The following is a 22105-nucleotide window of genomic DNA, read 5'->3' as shown; positions in this document are numbered from 1 at the left end:
AGTGTCGCTCGCACATCGTGAACATTGAAGTCATTGCAACTCAAATGCTAATCAATGGAATTTAAAAAAAAAAAAAAAAAACTAAAGGCAGTACAATGCAACATTAATGAATTCACAAGAAGATAGTAGAAGAGCGTGCAATTCATTTACATCTTCCAGACACTCTTCAGAATCTAAACGGAAACCTGTGATCTAACTTCTCTGACATGTCAACAGAGAATCAAAGAATTTGGAGAAAGTAAATGAAAAGAATTGTGACAAGGAAAATTGACATTATCATAGAATGCCTCTTCTCGTGAAACAGCAGCCAAAACTGAGGTAAATAATAAATGCATTGGATCAAATTATAATAGAACTACAATTTCTGTTTCAACTAATTTCTCACTGAAGACAAATAATGCTGTACTAATTTTTTTTTTCCTCAGTGACTACTATGTTCATGATTATTAGCTCCTTTTCAACTTGGCTTAAGCATGGCCAATCTGTTGATCAACATCTTCATCAACCAGCATCATTGAGCGATGGTGATGGACCATGTACCACCTCCCATCGTGATGCTCGAACACATTGGTCACATTGAATGGCCCTGCATTCATGTCAACATAGGTTTTCATAGTAACCCAAGCCATTTCACTCAGGACCCTAGCCCGCACATCACGTACTTGGAAGCCTTCTGCTAGTTGCTCCCAGTTGAATGCAATCTGCCAACTCCCCATTACTGCATTATATCTGGAAGGAAAGAAAATATGGCAGGATAAGATTTTGTGGTAACTCCCAAAGCTTTCAAAAACTCATGATATTTGCCCAAGCACAACGGGTTTACTTAATGCGGAGAATTTAATACAGATGGGACTAAGAGTTGCTTTTAACAACATAAAACAGATCAAACTGATGAATAAACTTCAATGAAAAGTACACAGGTCTTTTACAATATTTAATCTTTATAAAGGATTGTAGATCATTTTTAATACGAGTCACACAAAGGGCTAGAACCATTTTGGTAACTATTGCAAATGATAAAATACAGCATATAACTAAAGGAGGCTGTAATGTTTATCTTTTGCCTTTTCAGCAAACTAACAAAGCCAGTAAAGCAAAATCATCTCTGCATACTACATGTCAAAGGAGCTGGAGCTAGCAATCCCTAACCCATAACCATCTCCCACACCCCCCCCCCCACCCCGCACAAAAGAAATCAAAACAAAGAAAGAACTTAAACTCTGTAGATTAATCCCGTTCATGAGATTGCTGACGGCATGAAGTAAAACACAATTATAAATATTTGAAACATTTTACTTAAGTGCCTACACTATCACATACTCCACAGCCTATATTTTATTGGGAAATAATTAAAGATGTTCCTACTGGACTTATTGCAGTCTCCAAAGAACAAACTTTTACTCTACCATAATATTATGTAAATCTACAATTGATACTCAAGTGTAACTACTTTTGACGATGAATTTAAAAATATTCACAAATTAATCTGGACACATCAAAGAAAAAAATGTTTGAAAACATTATAATGACCGAGATATTCACCAAAATCCTTTTGTCAGGGAAAGAGTAACTAATACAAGAATGCAGTCTAAAAGTAGCATTAGCAAACAGACACAGCATAAGACTATAAAACAGCATCTTTAATCAAGATTTGGAGAAGATGATCGTAACCCACATCAGATCTAAATGCATTTCAGCCTTTTTCTCAAAGCACAATTAAAGATAAAGTGCACAGAGATGCATAACAATTAAAGATAAAGTGCACAGATATGCATACTAAGCTCTAAACAACACAAGAAAAATTGCCCTCAAACTATATACTGCAAAACTACAATATATAAACCAAAGCATCATACCCAGTAAAAAGCTCCCCTGAAGCATGGATACACTTCACATAGTCTGCATTAAGCCAGAAACGACTCATTGCTGGAAGTGATCTGTCCCTCAAGATGCTGAAAAATTCTGCATTAATATTCACAATCGCTCTTGTAGCTGCATAGTAAGCCTTCCAACCATTAGCTGGTCTGACACTATCTTGTTCCAGAGTAAAATCCTAGAAGAACCAATGAAGGATAGAAGGTAACATTAAAGCTTGCAGACATTAAAATATGAAAATTGCAGGCATCTAGGAATGTGGAAAATCATCAAAATGCAAAAACACTATGCATAATCTGAAACACAAAATCAACTACAGCATTCTATATATTTCCTAGGTTCATACACAAGTCCAAAAGAAGATACCATTCATGCACACAAATCTAATCAAGATTTTATCCTTATATATATTTATCAAACACAAACATGTTAAGGCCCTCCCAGGAGAGTGAAATACTAGTTTTACATATCATATCCCAATGCATCTATGTAAGCCACCTCCCTCATCAAGCATAGTTCACAATTGCTTTATATATTTAAGATCACTGTTACCTAAGTCCATCAAGCATTGTTAACAATTGCTTTATATATTTAAGATCACTGTTACCTAAGTATTTCACGTGCCTCCAAGAGACAAGATGGACAGGAGAAGGAGCTCGAGGCTTGGTTTTGGGGTATAAGGTATGGTATGTTGGGCAAGAAACGAGCCACAGAACAAGGAATGGTGGAGCTAGGAACGGAGTTGGTGTGGTTCTCGATGAGAGGTTGGCAAAAGAGGTGATCGAGGTCTATCGGAAGAACGATAGGTTGATAAGGCTGAAGTTGCTATGTGGCAAGGAGATTGTGAATGTTATCAGTGCTTATGCTCCCCAAGTGGGTTTAGATGCAGAAGAGAAACGACAATTTTGGGAGGACCTAGACGAGGTGGTGCAGGGTGTCCACCACTCAGAGAAGTTATATATTGGAGGGGATCTAAATGGGCACGTTGGGGCGAGCCGAGATGGCTATGAGAGTGTCCATGGAGGCTTTGGGTATGGGCAGAGGGACGCCGGTGGTGAAGCTATTATGGATTTTGCCCAATCATATGATTTAATTTTGGCTAATACTTGGTTTAAGAAGAGGGATTCACACTTGATAACTTTTCGGAATGGAGCAAATGCAACTCAAATAGACTTCCTGCTCACAAGGAGCATAGATAGCCAAAGTTGCATAAACTGTAAGGTTATCCCAGGGGAGAGTGTGGTCACCCAACACCGGCTATTGGTAATGACTATTCGTCTGAAAGAGAAGGCGAAGAAAAAGTTAGACAAGAAGAACCAAGGATAAGATGGTGGACCCTAAGGGATGCAAAAGCTAAGGTTTTTACAGAAAAGGTAATTGAAGAAGCGGATTGGGATGGAGAGGTGGATCCGGACATGACCTGGTTACGAATGAAGAACTGTTTCCTAAGAGTGGCCAAAGAGGTCTTAGGGGAAGTAAGGGGAAGAACTTCGGTACAGAGAGATACTTCGTGGTGGACTGAAGAGGTGAAAGCAGTAATTAAGCAAAAAAGGGAATGCTATCAAGCCTTAGGAAAATGTAGGAGTGATGAAACCTTTGCAGCGTATAAGGAGGCTAAGAGTAAGGCAAAGGCAGCTGTTCGCCAAGCAAAAGAAAAGGCATATCAGGAGGTTTATGAAAAGCTTGATTCCAAGGAGGGAGAAAGGATCATTTATAAGATGGCAAAGAGAAGACAAGAGGCAAGGAAGGATATTGGCATGGTGAAGTGTGTCAAAGATAAGAACCAAATGGTCCTAGTGCAAGAGGAGGGCATCAAGGACAGGTGGAAGGGGTACTTCGATGAATTATTTAATGGAAGTAATGGAGTTGTGATAGGAGATACCTCTATGAGTGATGAAGAAATCAACATGGAGTATGTGCGAAGGATTAGGAGAGTAGAGGTGGAGATTGCACTGAGGAAGATGAAACCTAAGAAGGCGGTTGGCCCTGATGGGGTACCGATAGAGGTGTGGAGGTGTTTGGGTAAGATTGGTATTGATTGGTTAACAAACCTTTTCAACAAGATATGGACGGCTACAAGGATCCCACAAGATTGGAGGAAGAGCACCTTGGTCCCGGTTTATAAAAACAAAGGAGACGCTCAAGATTGTTCTAACTATCGAGGAATTAAGCTTATGAGCCATACTATGAAGTTGTGGGAAAGGGTGATTGAACAAAGGTTGAGGGCATGCACAAGCATTTCAGATAACCAATTTGGTTTTATGCCTGGGAGATCTACTATGGAGGCAATCCATTTGATAAGACAAATGATGGAGTTTTATAGGGTAAAGAAGAAAGATCTTCATATGGTCTTTATTGATTTAGAGAAGGCATATGACAAGGTGCCAAGAGAGATACTTTGGTGGGCAATGTTGAAGAAAGGTATCCCACGAAGGTATGTAGACCTAGTTAAGGATATGTATCGGGATGTGTCAACAAATGTGAGGACATGCGGAGGGTTGACAAAAGATTTCCCTATTACAATCGGATTGCATCAAGGGTCTGCATTAAGCCCTTTTCTTTTTGCAACGGTTCTAGACGAATTAACTAGACCAATTCAAGATGAGGGTCCATGGTGTATGCTGTTCGCAGATGATATCGTTTTGGTGGATGAGACTAAGGATGGGGTTAATGTCAAGTTGGAGCAATGGAGGCAAAGGTTGGAATCTAGAGGGTTTAAGCTAAGTCGGAGTAAGACTGAATATTTGGTATGTCGTTTTGGCACTCAGAGGGGGACAAGCAATGAAGTGGTGAGTTTGGATGGAAAGGATTTGACCATGAGTGAATGTTTTAAGTACCTAGGGTCGATCATCCAGAAGAATGGTGACATTGATCAAGACGTGACCCACAGGATTAAGTCAGGGTGGCTTAAATGGAGAGCGGCCACGGGAGTGCTATGCGACCGCAGCATTCCCTTAAAGTTGAAGGGAAAATTCTACAGGACTGCCATAAGACCAGTGTTGCTCTATGGTACAGAATGTTGGGCTTCTAAGAAAGAGCATATTAAAAAGATGGAGGTTACGGAAATGCGCATGTTAAGGTGGATGTGTGGAAACACTTTAAGAGATAGAATCAGAAATGAGGTTATTCGCAAGAAAGTAGGTGTGGCGGGCATTGTAGATAAATTAAGGGAAAATCGTCTGCGTTGGTTTGGACATGTAAGACGGAGACCCGAGGGTGCACCGGTGCGAAGAGTGGAAGAGTGGGACCATGGAGGGATTAAACGAGGAAGAGGGAGACCAAAGATGACTTGGTTGGAAGGAGTGAGGAAGGATATGAAGTGCATGGATTTACGTGAGGATGAAGTTTTGGATCGTAAGGGATGGAGGAGAAAGATTTATGTTGATGACTACACGGAATAATCAAATTTGGTTCATGTTAGCCGACCCCACTTTTGGGATTAAGGCTTTGATTGATTGATTGATTGATTGACTGTTACCTAAGTATTTCACCCACAAAAAAAAAAAAAAAAAAAAAAAAATTAACAAAAAACCCCAAAACTTACTAAGAAATTGTGAAATTGAATTAGAACAATGGAGCACTTAAGGACTAATCAAGAAAAAATGGGTACTGAATTGCAATCCTGCAACGGTCCAGAGAATCAGGCAACACCTTTAATCAATCATTGCAGCAAATATCAACTTTTGACACCTCCAAATACAAGTTTTAGTAATGTTGTACTGTAATCATGGTTAGCTACTATAGGATGAAAGGAACAAACCAAAATGAAATTGGACCAGAAATCATGACTCGGCATGGTTAAATTGTAGCACAATCAAGATATTAATGTACTCTATTTAAGCTGAATTGTTTGCACAAGGGACCATGTAAAGACTAAAAGCCTGGGGTGAGAAATGGGAAAACAACTCAAATATAAAATGCCAATAAAAAAGGAAGAGAGCCAACTATGAGGAATATCTCAAAGTCTAAAACCATAAAATTATTCTTACATTATCTAAGCTTTCGGTCTATGCAGACGCAATGGACGATATAAAAAGGTCGGCCATCAGCTCAACCAACTGTCTAGCAACCAAAATGTGCTGCAAAGTGGCCAAATATCTATCTAAAACAAGCCTTTAAAAATATAATCAAGGGACCATACCCAAATTTTTAGAAATAAAATATACAAGCATATATATATATCGACTATTTATTAACAAAAGCTTCAACTTTTAATGTACTAGAATAAGTAGTTCTAAGATAGCTAAAGAAATCTGCATCACATCAAGTAGCAAAGGGCACTAAACTGACAGTTTTAACACCCAAAAAACAAAGAATTACCAGAAGTGAATGAAATTGAACTACATCATCTCAATTATAAATCTAGTGAGGTAAGACACTACAGACTGCAAGAGTTTATTATGAAATCTGTCAAATATAGTCCTCTAACTTAACAGTTCTTTAAATTATAAATAATTCTTTAAATTCTGTATTGTTCATAAAGACCATCAACAAAAAGGGAAACAATAAACCCAAGAATTGAGCATCAAAACGTCAATCAGGGGGCCAATAATAAGTCCATATATCAGGCATCCTTCAATCTTTCAACAAAGTAACAAAAGAGCAGCATAAATTACTCCCGCAATATTCATCAACCAGCCAAACAAGTGTAGGCTTAAGTACACAATTAATAGCAATGCAATACCAACTAAATCACCAAAATCCAAAAACATGCAACAATTTGATACAGCCAAAACAAATTGAAATTTATAATAAAAATTACCAGTTAATTTACAAAATTGAAATTCAGATAACATTAGCCTTAATTTGCTAACCAAATTCTAAAATTCACTAATCATAAATATTATTCGCACAATATTCATCAATCAAAATACATTAGTGGAGGCTTAAACACACAGTTAACAGGCTAACAGCAACGCAGTCCCAACTAAATCACCAAGAAAATGCAAGACATTTAATTCAACCAAAAAGATTGAAGTTTATAATAAAAACTACAATACTAGTATCAAGAAATAGACAAGAATTGTACCTTATGATAAAGAGCTTTCCAAGCATTATCATCATTAGCAGCCTTACGCATCAGTGAATTGGTCATAGAAAGACGGCAAAGACTAGGATAATCCAAGTAACTGAGCGCATGAGTCGTAATCTCCGGCACCAATTGCTCCATCATCGAAGCACCAGTCTGCTTCTCCGCCGCCGACACCAACGCCGGCATTTCACCTCCGTTCCCCGTCACCGGCGCACAATCTGCGCTCAAAACGGCGCCGTTACAGGAACACTTACAATCAAAATCACGCCTACTACTATTACTATTACTACTACTATCACTATCCTTCGAATCTCTCTCCGTCGTAAACTTCGATCTCCGACCACCTTTCAAAGACGAAAACACGGCGGCGGAAGAAAATCGACCGGCGAAGATAAAGCAAAGTACGGTTGCGGCGAAGGCTACAATGAAGGAGTACGATGAAAAGAAGGATGATAGAATAATCTCCATTCATACGACATTAAAGCTCCAATGTACATGAAAAAACCCTAGAAAATTATGGAATTTTATCAAATTGGGGGAAATTCGTCGAATTATAGCGACGATTATGAGTTTTCTTTAGTTGAATTTTGACCTAATATGAATAATTTTGGTAGAATGAATTTGAGTGAAGGTGTCGGATAAACCCTAGAAGTTGGGGTTTCTTCAATGGAATTTGCAGAGGAGAGAGAAAGGATGAAGAAGGTTTGTGTGAGTTGTAACTGACAATCTTTTTTGATGAATTTACTATTTGAGGAATTAAATGGGTAGATTTTGAAGTTTAGAACGACGACGTTTTGGTTGATATAAATTACTGTAGTTTTGATTTTCTGCCGTTTGGGTTGACTTTTGATCTTGGAGAAAATAAATTAATTTTAGGAAAATGTTCAACGAAGAATTAAAAATAATAATAAATAAATAAATAAAAGGGGTTATGAGTTTTGAATTGGGGAAGAACAATTATGGTAGGGTATATCATAGTATATGCCAAATTTGATTCCTTTTCAATTTTAACCATGCTTAATTGCTACTACGTACTAAAATAGGTTTTTTATATGCGAGTGTGGAAAGTGTATCATACGAATCAAGAGGAAGTAGGTTGAGGTTATACTCTCTTTGTTTCTTCAAGTTCTATTTTGTTCCCCTAATTAATTTTCATTCATTTTTTCAAAATAATAATTTAGATAAATAAGCTTATGTACTACATAATAATCAATAAGCACCAATTGCAATTTACAAATGAAATTAATTCAAATAGATGAAAATCGAGTATTTAAAACACACATTAATTTTAGGAAAATGTTATACATAGCCCTTAGGGCTACCTATAAGCATTAAATTTACACTTCAAAATCGTAAAAAGTTAAGAAATCATCAAAATATAAACACTAATAACACTGATTTTACGCGTGTTTTTGTCATGAATTCCTAATTTTATACAATTACTAATTTTAATTCATTATGCATGCCTTCGAATATGGATTATGATAAAATTACTACATCCATTTTCTTTTAGATAACCAGTTTCACTTACTCTTGGTGATTAGTATTGGTGATTCAACAATTTTAATTTCAAATTCAAAAACAAGGAACTGGAAGCACAAATCAAGGATCCATTGATCAATCAACAAAAGTTGTTTACTTGTATTTCTTACTTATCACTTTCTTAGCAGTATTTCCCTTAAGTCATCTAGGCTCAGTAGATTTTACATTTAGAATGTATTGATCTACAAAGCAATGTGTCCAAAGAGTGTTTAAATTGAATATGTTTGCTTGTGAAACGACTAGGACAAAGCTCGAGGAAGTCATTATCTGTGCTGCTGTGCAGGGAAGAAGAGTTAGAGCATTAGTTTTCTGCGAAGTACAATAATAGAATTACGGCAGAGGTGGAGCTTGTGGCATTCAGAATTATGTCAGAAAATTGGAAGTGGAAATTGATATGACAACGGTTTTCTGATAAATCTGCTCCAACCTTAGTATGAATTGGAAGATTTCATTACAGGCTTGCCTTTCTCATGTATTTGCTGCCACAATATTCATCAGAGAAACAGATACAATTGCAACGATTCTACTAATGTACAGTATATGATAATGCACAAGATAACCATTTCAAATAATATTCTCGTTCCAATCAGAAGTGCATCATTAATTTCTACATATAGCTAGATACTACAAACATGGTATTCTACCTAATCTAACCCACTGCCTATAACAACCAGGTCTTAACCTACAAACTACTAAGTGGAAATTATGGAATGGATTGTTTATTGTTACAAGAGCCAATGAATCCACTGGAGTTACTCCTACAAAAGTCTAATGTTGCTTCTACCTGATATGAGTACATCTCTGCCACAGTTTAAAGGGCAGGAAGCAGTATGAGCTTTCTGGCACCAAATTAATTGCCTACCACAGTCTCTTCAGTAAGAGTGTAGAACGGCACAAGGTATACTAGATCAAAGTTATTAACATTGTGATGCCACTGCTAAAGAGTATTAACAACCATCCTCTACTCGTTCTAGAGACGTCATTTCCTTGAGAAGCTCCAAAAGAGAGCAAAACCTGTTTGGAAACTAGCTTGAGGAATGCTATACACAAGAAGAAGAAGCTCACTAATAAAACCGCAAGCTCCTTGTTATGTAGACTTGTCTGGTCATTCTCTATGTTTTCAACAAGAGATCTGCAGTAAAATGGATAGTGTAAGATGATAAGAACAAATAAAATGTGATGAGTTATCAGAGGAGAGAAAATGGATCCCTTTGGACAAATAGCACAGAACACATCAGTTGCAAGTATTTGAACCAAGTACAAGAAGGATTCTCAGTTTGTGGTAAGACAAACTTTTAAACAAACCGGATGTACAGAAAGTACAATACATCAGTCATCAGCTATAAATGATGCAATTTGATGGCACAACATAAACTAAACCAGTAGGTAGCTGCTAAACAATAAAATTTGCAAACTGAAAGGGCAGCTGACCTGAGGTTCCTATTTTCACTGACCAACTCATCAATTTGTGACGAGAGAACAGCCTTCCACAACTTAATATCTTCAAATTGTGTATCCTGCAAAAAAGGAATCATTTATTCTTTTTAAAATTTAGATAAAAAGGAATATGTAGAATACTCATAATATTCAGATATATTAGTCAAACAATACCGTGTCTTCCTTCCATTCAATTAGTTCTTTGATTTCTTTTCTTTCATTGTCCAGCAACGAGGTAACTTTTGATAGTTCTTTGTTGATTTCAGGAATAATATCATCTTGTTTTTTATTTAGTTCCTGGAGAAACTCTTCTAACACAGATAGGTTCACCTCCACTGACCTCACTTTCTGCATTAAGATCTTCAGAACAGAGTCTCCAGGAATTCTGCTACTTGACTTTCCGACAACTGAATCAGGAATCTTGCCTGAGGTGCCATGATTCTTAGTTGCGTCATTATTGGTCTTTTGCTCGTCACTTGTTCCCACTCCTTTAACAGAAGAACCATTTCTATTAAGATTTTCACTACCATTATTCTCATTTCCTTCAACATCTTGAGGCTTTCCTGATGATACTTCTGTTGAATTAATCTTTGCTGGTTGTTCACTAGAAGCAGATCTGCTAGAAGTCACCATTAGATCTTCAAGCATCCGCTCAATAGCATCAACACCATAAACTTCCAAGACACTCAATGTACAATAATGTTCTGATCCATAGTGACTAATTAAACTCAGGTTCAAATAAGTAACCCATTTAGGTTCTGGCAGAACAAAGGTTTGAGCAAGCTTAACATTGGCAGCAACAAAATTTCCCATAAAAGACCATGCATCAGTAGGGTAAGTCAAACTTCCCCACAATTCAAATTCCTTGAAGTTTGAGGAGTAGTGCTCAAAATTTGCAATCTTGACAGAATCAACCAAAATTTCTTCCGGAAGCTCAACTACAACATACTTATCTGATACAGAGCAAGGGTTTCTAAGATACTTATCATGATCCTTCCCCAAAATGTTACTTGCTCCTTTTGCTTCCTTATTATGAGCTACAACTTTTGCACCTTTAGCCGCTGAGGCAAAGTTGTAAGCTGTTCCATCAGGTTCAAGTCGATGGGTGATATTCACCTGTTCACTAGAAGAGACCACACCCTTTCCTGATATTGTTGTACTTCGGGACTCATCCAGCTTCAAATAAGTGGAATCTAAAGCCATTCCATGTTGATAGTCCTCTAGTTTGTTCATTCTTTGATTAATTCGACAAGGCATTTCACACACCATGTTGTTGTAGCCTAATTTTAATATGTTAAAGACCCATTCTTCCAATCCTTCATGCCTAGGCAGCGAGCAGTTAGAATTTGAAGAACTTAGCCCTTGAATGGTGGAAATGTTAACATTTATTGATATATTAACCTCTAACAAAATGTTGTCCGTGTAGTTTCCAACAGTGATATTATGAAGGGAATCTCCATCACCAACAAGCTTACCCTCGGATAACATACTTTTATAATTAGAGTAATGATGAGTCTCTGGAAATTATAAGCTAAGTTAGTGTCTTCTGCTCAATTGGGACAAAACAGGCAGCAAATTGAGTACTAACTTGAAACTTGTGTACACCCCACATTTAAGCTAAATGATCAAACAACAACGAAACAGAACAGGAAATGACACAATGCCAAAAAAGATAACCAAAATGCATCTCTAAGATCTGGAAATATTGGCTGCCTTAATATATTGTACTAGCAACTATAGTTTGATTAGTTGTTGCCTCAATACAAATGTAATTATGGGTTGCCAGAGCTTAACTAGTCTCAGTGCCTAACATAACATTTATAATAGCGTTGCTAATGAGTAATGAGTTGTCACAAATAATTCACTCCCTCAGTCTCCAAGAAACATCTTTAACCATAACACGTTAGCATCTTGAAAACACACATCGAAACAAATCTAACAAGATCACACGTGACTACGTGATCACGCTTATTGCAAGCTCACAAAGTAAATCAGAATAGAAACTACAACAAAGCTTTATACTATCATACGGAGTATCATATAATCCAAATGCACAAGCAGATTCATTTCAATCACATGCTATTAAATGATCAAAACATACAGATCAAAAAGGAAAAGCTATCATTATTGACCCATGTAAATACAGAGCAATCATTAAAAGCTCATATTACCATATAAACCAACCATAATTAAGAAGTAATCAAGCAAAACCTAAAATGAACCACATATAAACAAAGGTCCCACATTGTTGCACAAAACTCCAAATTAAAACAAGGGTAATTGAGAATCAATCAAAATAAATAAATAATTAAAAACCCAGAATATTAATAATTAATTAATTCGTTAATTGGATGAAAAAAAATACCTGCATGACCATCGCTGAGACAAACTTCACAGTAAAATAAAAAAACGAAGCACCAAATCAAGGAAACGCAAAGTTCATAGAAGCTATTATTATTGTTGTTGGTTCTGCTAATATCGCCATTGTTGGTCTTCTTAATACCTTCAAAATCTTGGGTTTTCTTATAATTATTATGAATGCTACATTTTTTGACATTTAACCCAAAGTTTTGAGCTTTCTTCATTTCTCATCCGTACAACAAAAGGGAAAGTTTATGTGCAAATTATATACGAGTAATAAAAATTGGTGTTGCTATTTTGATTAGCAGTTAGTTTCTTGGAGATAGAGAGGATGAGAGTTGAAGGAAGAATTGAAGTTGAAAAAGAAGAGGAATTTCTGGGTTTGATTAGTTTAGTTTTGGAGTTAGTATTTGTAATGACTTAATCTCCAATTTCGTCGGGGAATTCATGGTCTGGTTTGCTTTTGAGCCGAGGTACTTGGAATTAAATGGCCTACTGTCATAAAATAATAATTACGGATCACAACATAATTCATACATTGATACTCCGTACAATATTATCCCGGACATAATTATACTATTAAAAATTTGACGTTTTTTATTTTTAGATAGCAACTTAAAAGATAGCGGATGTATAATGAGATTTTGGTATCCGAAAAGACTGATCGTGATACGAAGTATCACTTCATTACGGCCTTTAGGTACTTGGAAATGTCCTCTCCCCGACTCTCAAGTGGTCAAGTATGGTAACATTGGTTCGAGGTCAGATTTAATTGAGTTATTCACTCTATAAAACATGAAAGGTGCGCCACATTTTTCAAGCAACTAATTATCTCAGAATAATTACCTATGCATGTTGATTAAGCATCTTATTCATGAGAAAGCCAAGGGAGCAAGTGGTTTATATTTGATTATATATTTATATACATGATATATTAGATCTTGGTTGATTTCAAAGAGTTGAGAATAAGGTAGCTTATATTAAGGCTCGTGTCATCCTTCAACCTTAGAAGTTTAATAGAACAACGCATGTTGAATGATATTCCTTCTTATATTGTCCGTCAAATTCAACCTCTCCCCGCCTAAACAATTGTAGTACTTATACTACGAAGTATTTAGCTTAGGTAAAATACAATTTCACTATTGCTCCCTCAACATGGAGCTAGGCAAAATATTGGGCCAAGAATCTCTGTACATTAAACGTCAACTAGTGACAAAACTACAAAAACAGCTTACAGACTCATTTCAAAACTTCAAATTTCCTTAATATGTGAGAGCTTACAACTAATAGCTTAACCCGCGTTCTTCCTCTCAGCCTGCTTGGGGCATGTCTCCAGCATGTCAGTACAATGGATTAGATTATAGACGCTATGGCTCACATATCAAGGAAATCGACTTCTATGCAACACACTGATTCCGTTGTTGTCCTGGTCTATCAATGGCATGGAAATGTTACACCAATTCACCACTTGATGAAGTTGCCAATGCATGCTCTAGCTCATAGCCTTGGTCCTCACTAAAGAACGGAAGGCTACCAGGATGTTCCTCCTCCAACAGAAGGCTCACTGATGTTTCTGCAGGGTATTTGTCAATGATAAAATCGATTTCTGCTCCGCTGATCTCCTTTTGGTTTAATAGAACCTGAAAATGGAACACAACAAAGATCAAATACTACGTGGCAAGAGTTCCACACAGTCTCACATCACATTTGTGTCCAGAAAGTTACGGTTTTTCTCAACCATTTCAGGTGACTTGGTGAGCAACCATGCATCAGTACCTTCACTATCTCCCCTCTCATGTGGATGTGTGTTCAAAGGAGTAATTCAATCAACAATTACCCAAATCAAGAGCACATGATGACATGAATGAGAATAATAACTAACAGGAACTTCTCAAATTTATGAATCTAATAAACCAATTGACAATATAGTTGCAGCAAGCAACAAGAAACCACCTTTGCTTAAATACAACACTCATAAAAAACTGACGCTTTTTCAACAATAAATGTACATGCCATTTGGGGTGGGGGGTGGGGGTGGAATTACCCTTGGCAGGTACCAGAAATGAATTGGTAGAGCAGCCTTGAGGCATTTAAGAGGGGGGTTGTGCACTTGTGCTATACAAATATTTCTATTTTAGAAAGCCCAAGAACCAAATCAATTTGATGAAAAGGGCATTAGATCCAGCAAACAGTCATATACCTTTACAGTTTTGAGCAAAGCGGCATGATGCTGTCTAAGCAGCAAAACAGTCTTCTTATACATCTCCCGCAACAATTCTTCAGTTCGCTTGGCAATTTCATCGTCCAAATTGAAATTAAGTGGGGGTTCTGTAAGATCATAGTCATCATACAAGGAACCCTCAAAGTCCAGCCTGGGTCCCACAAATTTAGCCGTCTTCCTCCAAGGAGGTGGTTCCCCATGTATGACCATAGGGTTCTCCAGATTCCATCTGATAGAAAAATGGAAACATTGATCTATTAAAAAAAAAAAGGAAAACATAGTAAGGTAAAGAGAAGCTGAGAAATAAACTTACATGGTTATAATTTTTCGGGCAAGCCAGGTTGCATCAGCAAGATAGTTAACTGATGCCCTTGATGTATCACGTCCATATATAACTTCCTCAGCAGCTCTCCCACCAAGAAATACCTTTCCATGTAAATTCAGGTCAACAAAAAATGATCTTTACACCATAACAAATGGATAAAAAGACTAAGAAATCTTAATGTTTGAACCTGTAAACGATGTAGCAACTGTGGCCGCCTCTCAAACATGTATAACTCATCATCAAGACGATGAAATACGACTTGTGATAGTGTCTGCAAAAATAACCCAATACATGTTAGGCTAAGTAACACTAATCAAATCATCAGTACCTGCTTCACGGATATAAGAAAATTAAACCAACCATCCTAGAAAAAGTTATTTTATAGACCTACATTTTTTCCAGCCTTGCCATAAGGTATATTGGGGAAAGCACATGAGCATTATACAAATATATACTTTAATTTTATGGAACTAGTTGACATTTCAATACCCAATCAAAGAATTTTACTGCTTTTAAGCAGCATAACAAAAGCACTTGTTGTTCATAAAAGTTTCATATAAGCCATTAGCCATGCTCACGACATAGAGAATACTTAATGAAGGCTGACAAGTGACAGGGTAGGTACAAATGACAAGAAACGAGTTTCAAGAAAGAGTCATAAGGAAACAAGGTAACCTGGCCACGTGGGTTGATAGACACACGATCACAACGTTCAACTTTTGCATTCTCAAGCCTTCTAAGCAAATGAGATGTTATAGCAGTTCCCACTTCAGCTGTGGCCCTGCGACATTGTCCTTGGTGCCCCAACTCTATGCCGACACGTTTAGGCCCAATTGTTAGTCGATCCACTGCATCATCAAGATCAGACTGGTCAACCTCTTCATGCCCTTTCCTAGCAGCAACTAAAGCAGCTTCTTGCAACAGCTGAGCCAACTTCGCACCAGTCCATCCTGAACATGCATGAATATCTTATCGTCATACAAGCACATCTATAGAGAGGTCAATATATCCTGTAAGAACTAATACTTCCTCCATTTCTTTTTAGTTGCATCGTGTTCTTGAAACGGAAGTTTCAAATTAGTTGCATCACTTTCCCTTTTAGTTAATAAACTCTATCTCTCTCCTATCACATGGGTCCTTTTTCTTTTTTTTTTTTCTGTTTTTCTATTCTCTCTATCTCTCTCATCTCCAACAATTGCCTAGGAGTCCACGATTTGCAAAGTGATGCAGCTAAAAACAACGGAGGTTGTAATCTCATACATCAAAACAGGTCTCATTCACAATTCAAGCATGTCAATTGTCAACATGTAATATGCCATATAAGGTCATATATCATATTGCCATACCAGGTAAGTCATTGGCATAACTGGACAAATCAACAGAAGGAGACAATTTCACTTTGCGGGCATGAACTTTCAAGACTTCCAATCTTCCTTTAGCATTGGGAGGTTGAACTCTTATCTATACAAGAAGGAAAAAGGTCCGATTAACAAATTTTTTTACCATATAAAAGTATTAATGAAGATAAGATAAATAATCAGCACTTTCAAATTAAGTAGGAAGCAATAGTTCTTAGATTGTCATCTTATAAGTATGTATAGCCAAGGCTGTAAGATATCATGATACACCGCACTTATTAAAAATGGGAAGAAAATACAGAGATTACAAACCTTTCTATCAAAACGACCTGGTCGAAGAAGTGCAGGGTCCAACAAATCCATTCTGTTGGTAGCACCTAGAAAGATGACACCTTTGCCAGTATCAAAACCATCAAGTTCAATTAAGAGCTGATTCAAAGTAGTTTCTCTCTCTTGAGTGGCTGCATTATACAGATTATCACTTGAATCACTGAATATTCCTTGCCGCCTGAATTTACAAAACCCAGGAAAATTAAATCAAAATATCCAGTAAACATATGGCTAATAATCTTCCAAAAATTGATTTGACAATAAGATATGCACCGTGTAGCTAATGCATCAATTTCATCAATGAATATGACAGATGGCTTATTTACCTGCAAAATGAAATGTTTATTAATCAGTAAATGAAAATGGTGCAGAGCAGTTTGTGTAACAGTTTTACATGTTAATCAGCTCTTAAGAAGCATACACCAAAGTTGCCACAAAGACAACATCACACCATCAAGCAGATGAGACTCTGTAATGAACTGGAATTTTGGGCAGAAAATTAAGGGAAGAAGAAAATGATGATATGAAAAATTACAGAAAATTAAAGGGTTATTTTACTTATTCAAGCTTACAAGAGGCTTGATTAACACAAAAATAACTAAATGAAATACTCAAATTCAATAATACCCGGCATATACACTTCCTCCTTCCAAGTTGGACTATTCACTACAATCATTGCCCTCAGTACTACACGATGCAATTAAGACTCCAGCCTAAATAAGGTTTTGGTGATCACTAATCCAACAGTTGCAGAGTAATTTCTCAAATTAACTACTAATACACAGAATGTGAGGACTCTGACTTCTCAGGAAACATTGCGCAGAAAGGGATATAAAATTGTAAAACATGGGTCATACAAAGTCAGTACTCAGTAGCATCCATGAAGCGCGATGCTGGCATGTTGACTTCTACACACTGATATGTGATGACAGGAAGCAAGTATGTCACTTTACCTTGGCTCTCTTGAATAAATCCCTGATACGTGCAGAACCAACACCGACAAGAACTTCAACAAACTCTGACCCAGCCATTTGGTAAAATGGAACACCAGCTTCACCAGCTATCGCTTTTGCAACTAAAGTCTGCCAGACAAGGGATAAATATTTTAACATTGCATGTACCAACAAAACACCATAAACACCATCTATATATTACCTTTCCACAACCAGGTGGCCCTTCCAGAAGGACTCCATGAGGAGGTTTAATTCCCAGTTTATCAAAAAGATCTGGATTCTTCAAGTAATTCACCAACTACAGAAAGCACACAACAAAAGCAACAAATTCAGTTACAATTCAGAAGACAGTATCAAAATATTGGCAAAAAATTATTGAGAGGGGAAATCACTCAGGGCTGGATATCAGCTTGCTCATAGACTAAAACCTTTCAAGACAAGCTGTCTATGCGGAAACCTTAGTTTTTCAAACAGGACTTAAACTAAGAAGAAATACGGAGTAGAAAATTTTAATCAATTTATTCAGAAACTATGAGCTATAAAAGAAATATAGACAATGACAGAGGCCATGCATAATTTGCTGCATGAAAACAAGACATATTGATTCAAAAACTCATGAGCCATCAAGCAGTTCAAAAAGGCCAGTCTATAGCAAAGACAGCATCAATAATCTTTTTACCAGTATCTCGCAAAGGAAAAGGACAAGTATAAAGACCTGGATGGACATAAACCACGGAAACCAGTCATATGAGGCTAATCACTTATTCTTAAGTACTCATGATGCAGCGGTAATTATTGCTCCTTATCACTTTAAGCGCCAACAAGTAACTTTCAGCCAGTGACCATAAGGCCCATAACAGAAGAAACTAAGAAAGAGTAGTAGAATAACATAATAAAGTCAAATGGTGATCCCTAGTGTTCTTTTATATTCACCAAACACATACTTTCTCAGTCATAAACAATGCCCTTTAACAGAGACAAGAAGTTTAGGCAGTAAAAGCAACCAATACATGGTATAATTAATCTTCCCAATGTAATATAGTTATGCAAGTAGAATTTCTATTAATAAGCATGATGACCATTGATCAAAGTGTATATATTTACCTCTTGAAGCTCTTCAACTGCTTCTTCAATGCCAGCTACATCAGCAAAAGTGACCCCAGTTGAACCCTACAAACTATATTTAGTGAGTATAATATGATTAATTATCAATTACAGAAAAAGAACATAAAATAGACAGAATTTTCCAAGGTATTTACATCAACTCGAGCCTGAGGCTTGGATTGTGAAAAATCAATACCTTGCCAAATATCCTACACATTAAACACATCACAAGAATTAGCATGTACAGATACCAGCCACATTAAAAAAGACAAAAAAAATTACACAATGCTCCTTGTATATAAGAAAGAAAGGTGGTGACATACCCACTTCTTGAAATTCTTTGGTCTTCTTGAAAGAGTAAAACGTACAAGGAGAACCATAGCTAAAAGAACCAATGAGATTGGTTTAAGTATCTCAAGACTAGCAGATAAACCACCAAAAGTATAAAATTCAGATATCTTGGAAATTAATCCTCCATCGCTAAACATGTCAGTAAGATTATCCCAAACTCTCTCCGCGATACCAAAAATGATTCCGAGGAAGAGTTTAAGAAAAGGCTTAACAATAGGCCAGGCAATGTACACAGTAGCAACAAAAACAAAGCTGGTGGCAGCAAAAACAGCTGAAGCAAGAAAGCTTCCAACAACAACTGCAGCAGCTGCCAAGACAACGGTAACCATTCCAAATTCCACCATGATTCTGCTTGATATGGAGGATGCAATAGGATTAGGATACTCCGGCAATTTCACAATTGATGCCTGTATAAAATACATGGAATAAATACAAACTGTTGACTAACTGGCAAAAGTTTACGCCAAAAAGGCAAAAAATATATTTTGATTCTGCACACCACCACCGGTGCAACCAATCTTCTTTTTTCAGGGGAAGGGGGGGGGGGGCCTGGTTGAAAGCGCTCATTGCAAACAAGGGGGCTGGTTGAAAATGTTCGTTGCAAACAAAAAAAAATCATGTTATGTACTATTTGAAAGTTGAGACATCTTCAAGAGATCAGAAATTTTTGTAACAAGTAATCGATATTCATGATGGAAAGGAAATGATCTAGGGCATGATGCAGTATTTAGCAAAACTGATAAACAAAGTACAGAGTCTTTCTTGACTTTGAAATTTGAAGAATAAGGAGAGGAGGAAGAAAATTGAACTTAGTTGTTAAATGATACTTGTAGTATATTACAGATATAAAGAGGTTTATATCCGCCATTCTCTTCCTTTTCTGCTCATGAAAATGTCCATAGAATGAATCTTCAACAAGGAGGCAATGTATTATAGATGCATTTCATAATGGTCAAAATGCATTGGGACAAGAAAGAAATGCAAAAACAGACTTTCCATACAAAGTGTAAACAGGTTTTGCATATTGCAATTAATATCTACCAAAAGTAGACAGCAACATGATACAAATACAATACCATCATACCCCTCAACAGCAAGGATTAAGAACTTGATAAAACACAAAAATTTGAAAAACAACAGTAAGCAAAACAAAAGCTCATTGAACACATTATCACAATACTATAGCTTACAACCTTACTTAAAACTATTAAGTACTATCAATGGCAATTATGGAACACAAAATAATATTGCAATTACGAATTTACGATCTTCCAATTACTAGTCTAGCTATAATGGATTAATAACTCCCATGTTTTGAGTGAAATTACCGTAGCTCGTGTCTCTATTTCATACTGAGGACCAGTATACTCTGTCAAGATCAGCTGTGCTTGATTAGCATCCAACTGCATTGCCCTGCCAAAAACTGCATAACATTATCATCAAAATCATTCAAAACCAGTCAAAACATTAAAGCAATCAGTATCTCACCATCGAGTTCGATGCAAGCTCTTCTCTCCAGGAGTTTCTTTCAGCTCCACAATATAATCTCTAACCTCATCCTCAGTAACCATTCCACTCTGCTCCTCCTTGAGAGTCAACAACTTAACCTTATCCTTCCTCATAAACTTCACAAACTCCTCATAGCTCATTTTCGGCAACGCCTCAAAACTCCGATCAAATTCCTCTTCTTCAGACAAATTCACCCCAAACAATTGCTCTGGAACATAGAGCTTCCCTCTAAATTCCCTCAATATATCCTTCAAATACACATCACCCTCCAATTTTTCACCCCCATTTTCCTCAACAACCTCATTTTCCCTCCCCTTATCCTTCGAAATCAGCTTCTTCAACACCTCAAAAGCTCCAAAACGATATCTTTTGTTCTTTAAATTCTCTATTTCAGTCGAAGTAAGCACTTCATCTCCAATTCGAAACCTGGGTTCTACTTGGCTAGGGTTTTCCTTCAAAACCCTAGTCACAAAATCCTCATTATTCGAATTCGTCGTATCCTCAGTCGATGATTTACAGGCTAAAATGGGTCGCGGACGAGTGAATTGAACTTGAACCCTAGAAAATTTAGTAGCATTGAATTGCTGAGAATGTTTCCAAATTCGAATTGAAGCAATGCTTGAGCAGCTTAGAATTTTGATTGGATATGGTTGATAAACCCTAGTAGGCAAAAGACATTCTCGTGTGCACATAGTTTGGGGGTTGAATTGGGGCATAAGTTCATCAAATTAGGGTTTATGTGAAAGAAATCGGACTTCCTTATCGGGGTATTTCTGCAACCACAGTGGACACCATGTAAGCAGCTGGGGAAGAAGACAACTAGAAGCTAACTGTTGGCTAAGACATTTTATAAGTAGTGTTTTATGGAGTTTATAGATAACACAATTAACAAATGTACCAATTACACTTTATTAAGAATTGAATTCAAATACTGATTTTTTTTAAGGTTTTCCTTCCTCTTCTCCTTTTCTTTCATTCTCTTTCTTCTTCTGATGTCAATTGTAAATTTTTACCGGTGACTTTTTAATTGCTTTTAATAAATGGATCTCATCTTTATGATGGTGTTTAATCAATTAGGTTTATTTTCTTTGCTTATTCGTGTGCTAAAGATTGAAGATTTAGGAGTTTTAACGTCTCCAAAAGTATCTAGAAGGTCATACGAGTTTTTTCGCCCAAACAACTACTCATCCGTAGATCTTAAACTGAATTAGTGCTAACTCGCACATTGTATTGCTTCGGATGAAGTTTTTTTTATTAAGGTGATTGATCGAATCACTAGTTCTAAGGTGATTTGTACTAGTGTTAAAATTTTAGATTTCCTAGGAATTATTTGTAAGTGTCGTTTGGCTATCTTTCATTAATGAAATCCTTTTTCTTCTCGTCAAAAAAAATGATTGAACTAAAATAAACTTTTTTTTTTTTTAATAACAAAAATATTTCATTAATTAAAAATCATACGACATCTACAATATAACAATAGAGAAAGAAATTAGGTACTGAACTAAAATTAGGCTAAAGAACATGTACTTAGATGAACCCGTATTGCTAAGAGTGTTTTGGGTTGATAAAGTGTAAATTCCCAGGGGTAAAAGCGTAGGTAAAACACATACGATTTCAAAAAAAAAATAGAGGAAACTGAATGTGTGAATAAACAAACAAGTACGTCGTTTTAGAATAAAAAGTTAAATGGTTAATCGGTTTCCTTAT

At 36.6% G+C, this 22105-nt stretch overlaps 3 protein-coding genes across 3 annotated transcripts; all 3 read right to left on the bottom strand.

Annotated features, from left to right (window-relative positions):
• Window positions 1–184: 184 nt before the first annotated feature.
• Window positions 185–7643, bottom strand: LOC145592535 (F-box protein SKIP8-like). The gene is made up of 3 exons (XM_081649038.1): window positions 6905–7643; window positions 1857–2053; window positions 185–729 (listed from the first exon to the last, which is right to left on the bottom strand). The coding sequence occupies exons 1-3, from the start codon at window positions 7373–7375 to the stop codon at window positions 468–470; spliced, it is 930 nt and encodes a 309-aa protein (XP_081505164.1). The 5' UTR covers window positions 7376–7643; the 3' UTR covers window positions 185–467.
• A 1313-nt stretch (window positions 7644–8956) lies between these two features.
• Window positions 8957–12704, bottom strand: LOC145579161 (SUN domain-containing protein 5-like). The gene is made up of 4 exons (XM_081636424.1): window positions 12252–12704; window positions 10061–11403; window positions 9881–9966; window positions 8957–9581 (listed from the first exon to the last, which is right to left on the bottom strand). Exons 1-4 carry the CDS (start codon window positions 12469–12471, stop codon window positions 9353–9355), a joined length of 1878 nt encoding a protein of 625 aa, XP_081492550.1. The 5' UTR covers window positions 12472–12704; the 3' UTR covers window positions 8957–9352.
• Window positions 12705–13366: 662 nt separating this feature from the next.
• On the bottom strand, window positions 13367–21263 carry LOC145592528 (putative inactive ATP-dependent zinc metalloprotease FTSHI 1, chloroplastic). The gene is made up of 15 exons (XM_081649028.1): window positions 20378–21263; window positions 20218–20302; window positions 18862–19296; window positions 18694–18747; window positions 18539–18604; window positions 17637–17732; window positions 17435–17563; window positions 16755–16807; window positions 16464–16659; window positions 16140–16254; window positions 15469–15743; window positions 14981–15064; window positions 14782–14894; window positions 14448–14697; window positions 13367–13887 (listed from the first exon to the last, which is right to left on the bottom strand). The coding sequence occupies exons 1-15, from the start codon at window positions 21112–21114 to the stop codon at window positions 13699–13701; spliced, it is 2877 nt and encodes a 958-aa protein (XP_081505154.1). The 5' UTR covers window positions 21115–21263; the 3' UTR covers window positions 13367–13698.
• Window positions 21264–22105: the final 842 nt, after the last annotated feature.

This window comes from Chenopodium album, chromosome 2, assembly GCF_948465745.1.
Source record: "Chenopodium album chromosome 2, dcCheAlbu1.1, whole genome shotgun sequence".
In the NCBI taxonomy this organism is placed as follows: Eukaryota; Viridiplantae; Streptophyta; class Magnoliopsida; order Caryophyllales; family Amaranthaceae; genus Chenopodium; species Chenopodium album.
The sequence above is the reverse complement of the archived record's forward strand: the minus strand, read 5'-3'. Positions and strand labels throughout refer to the sequence as shown.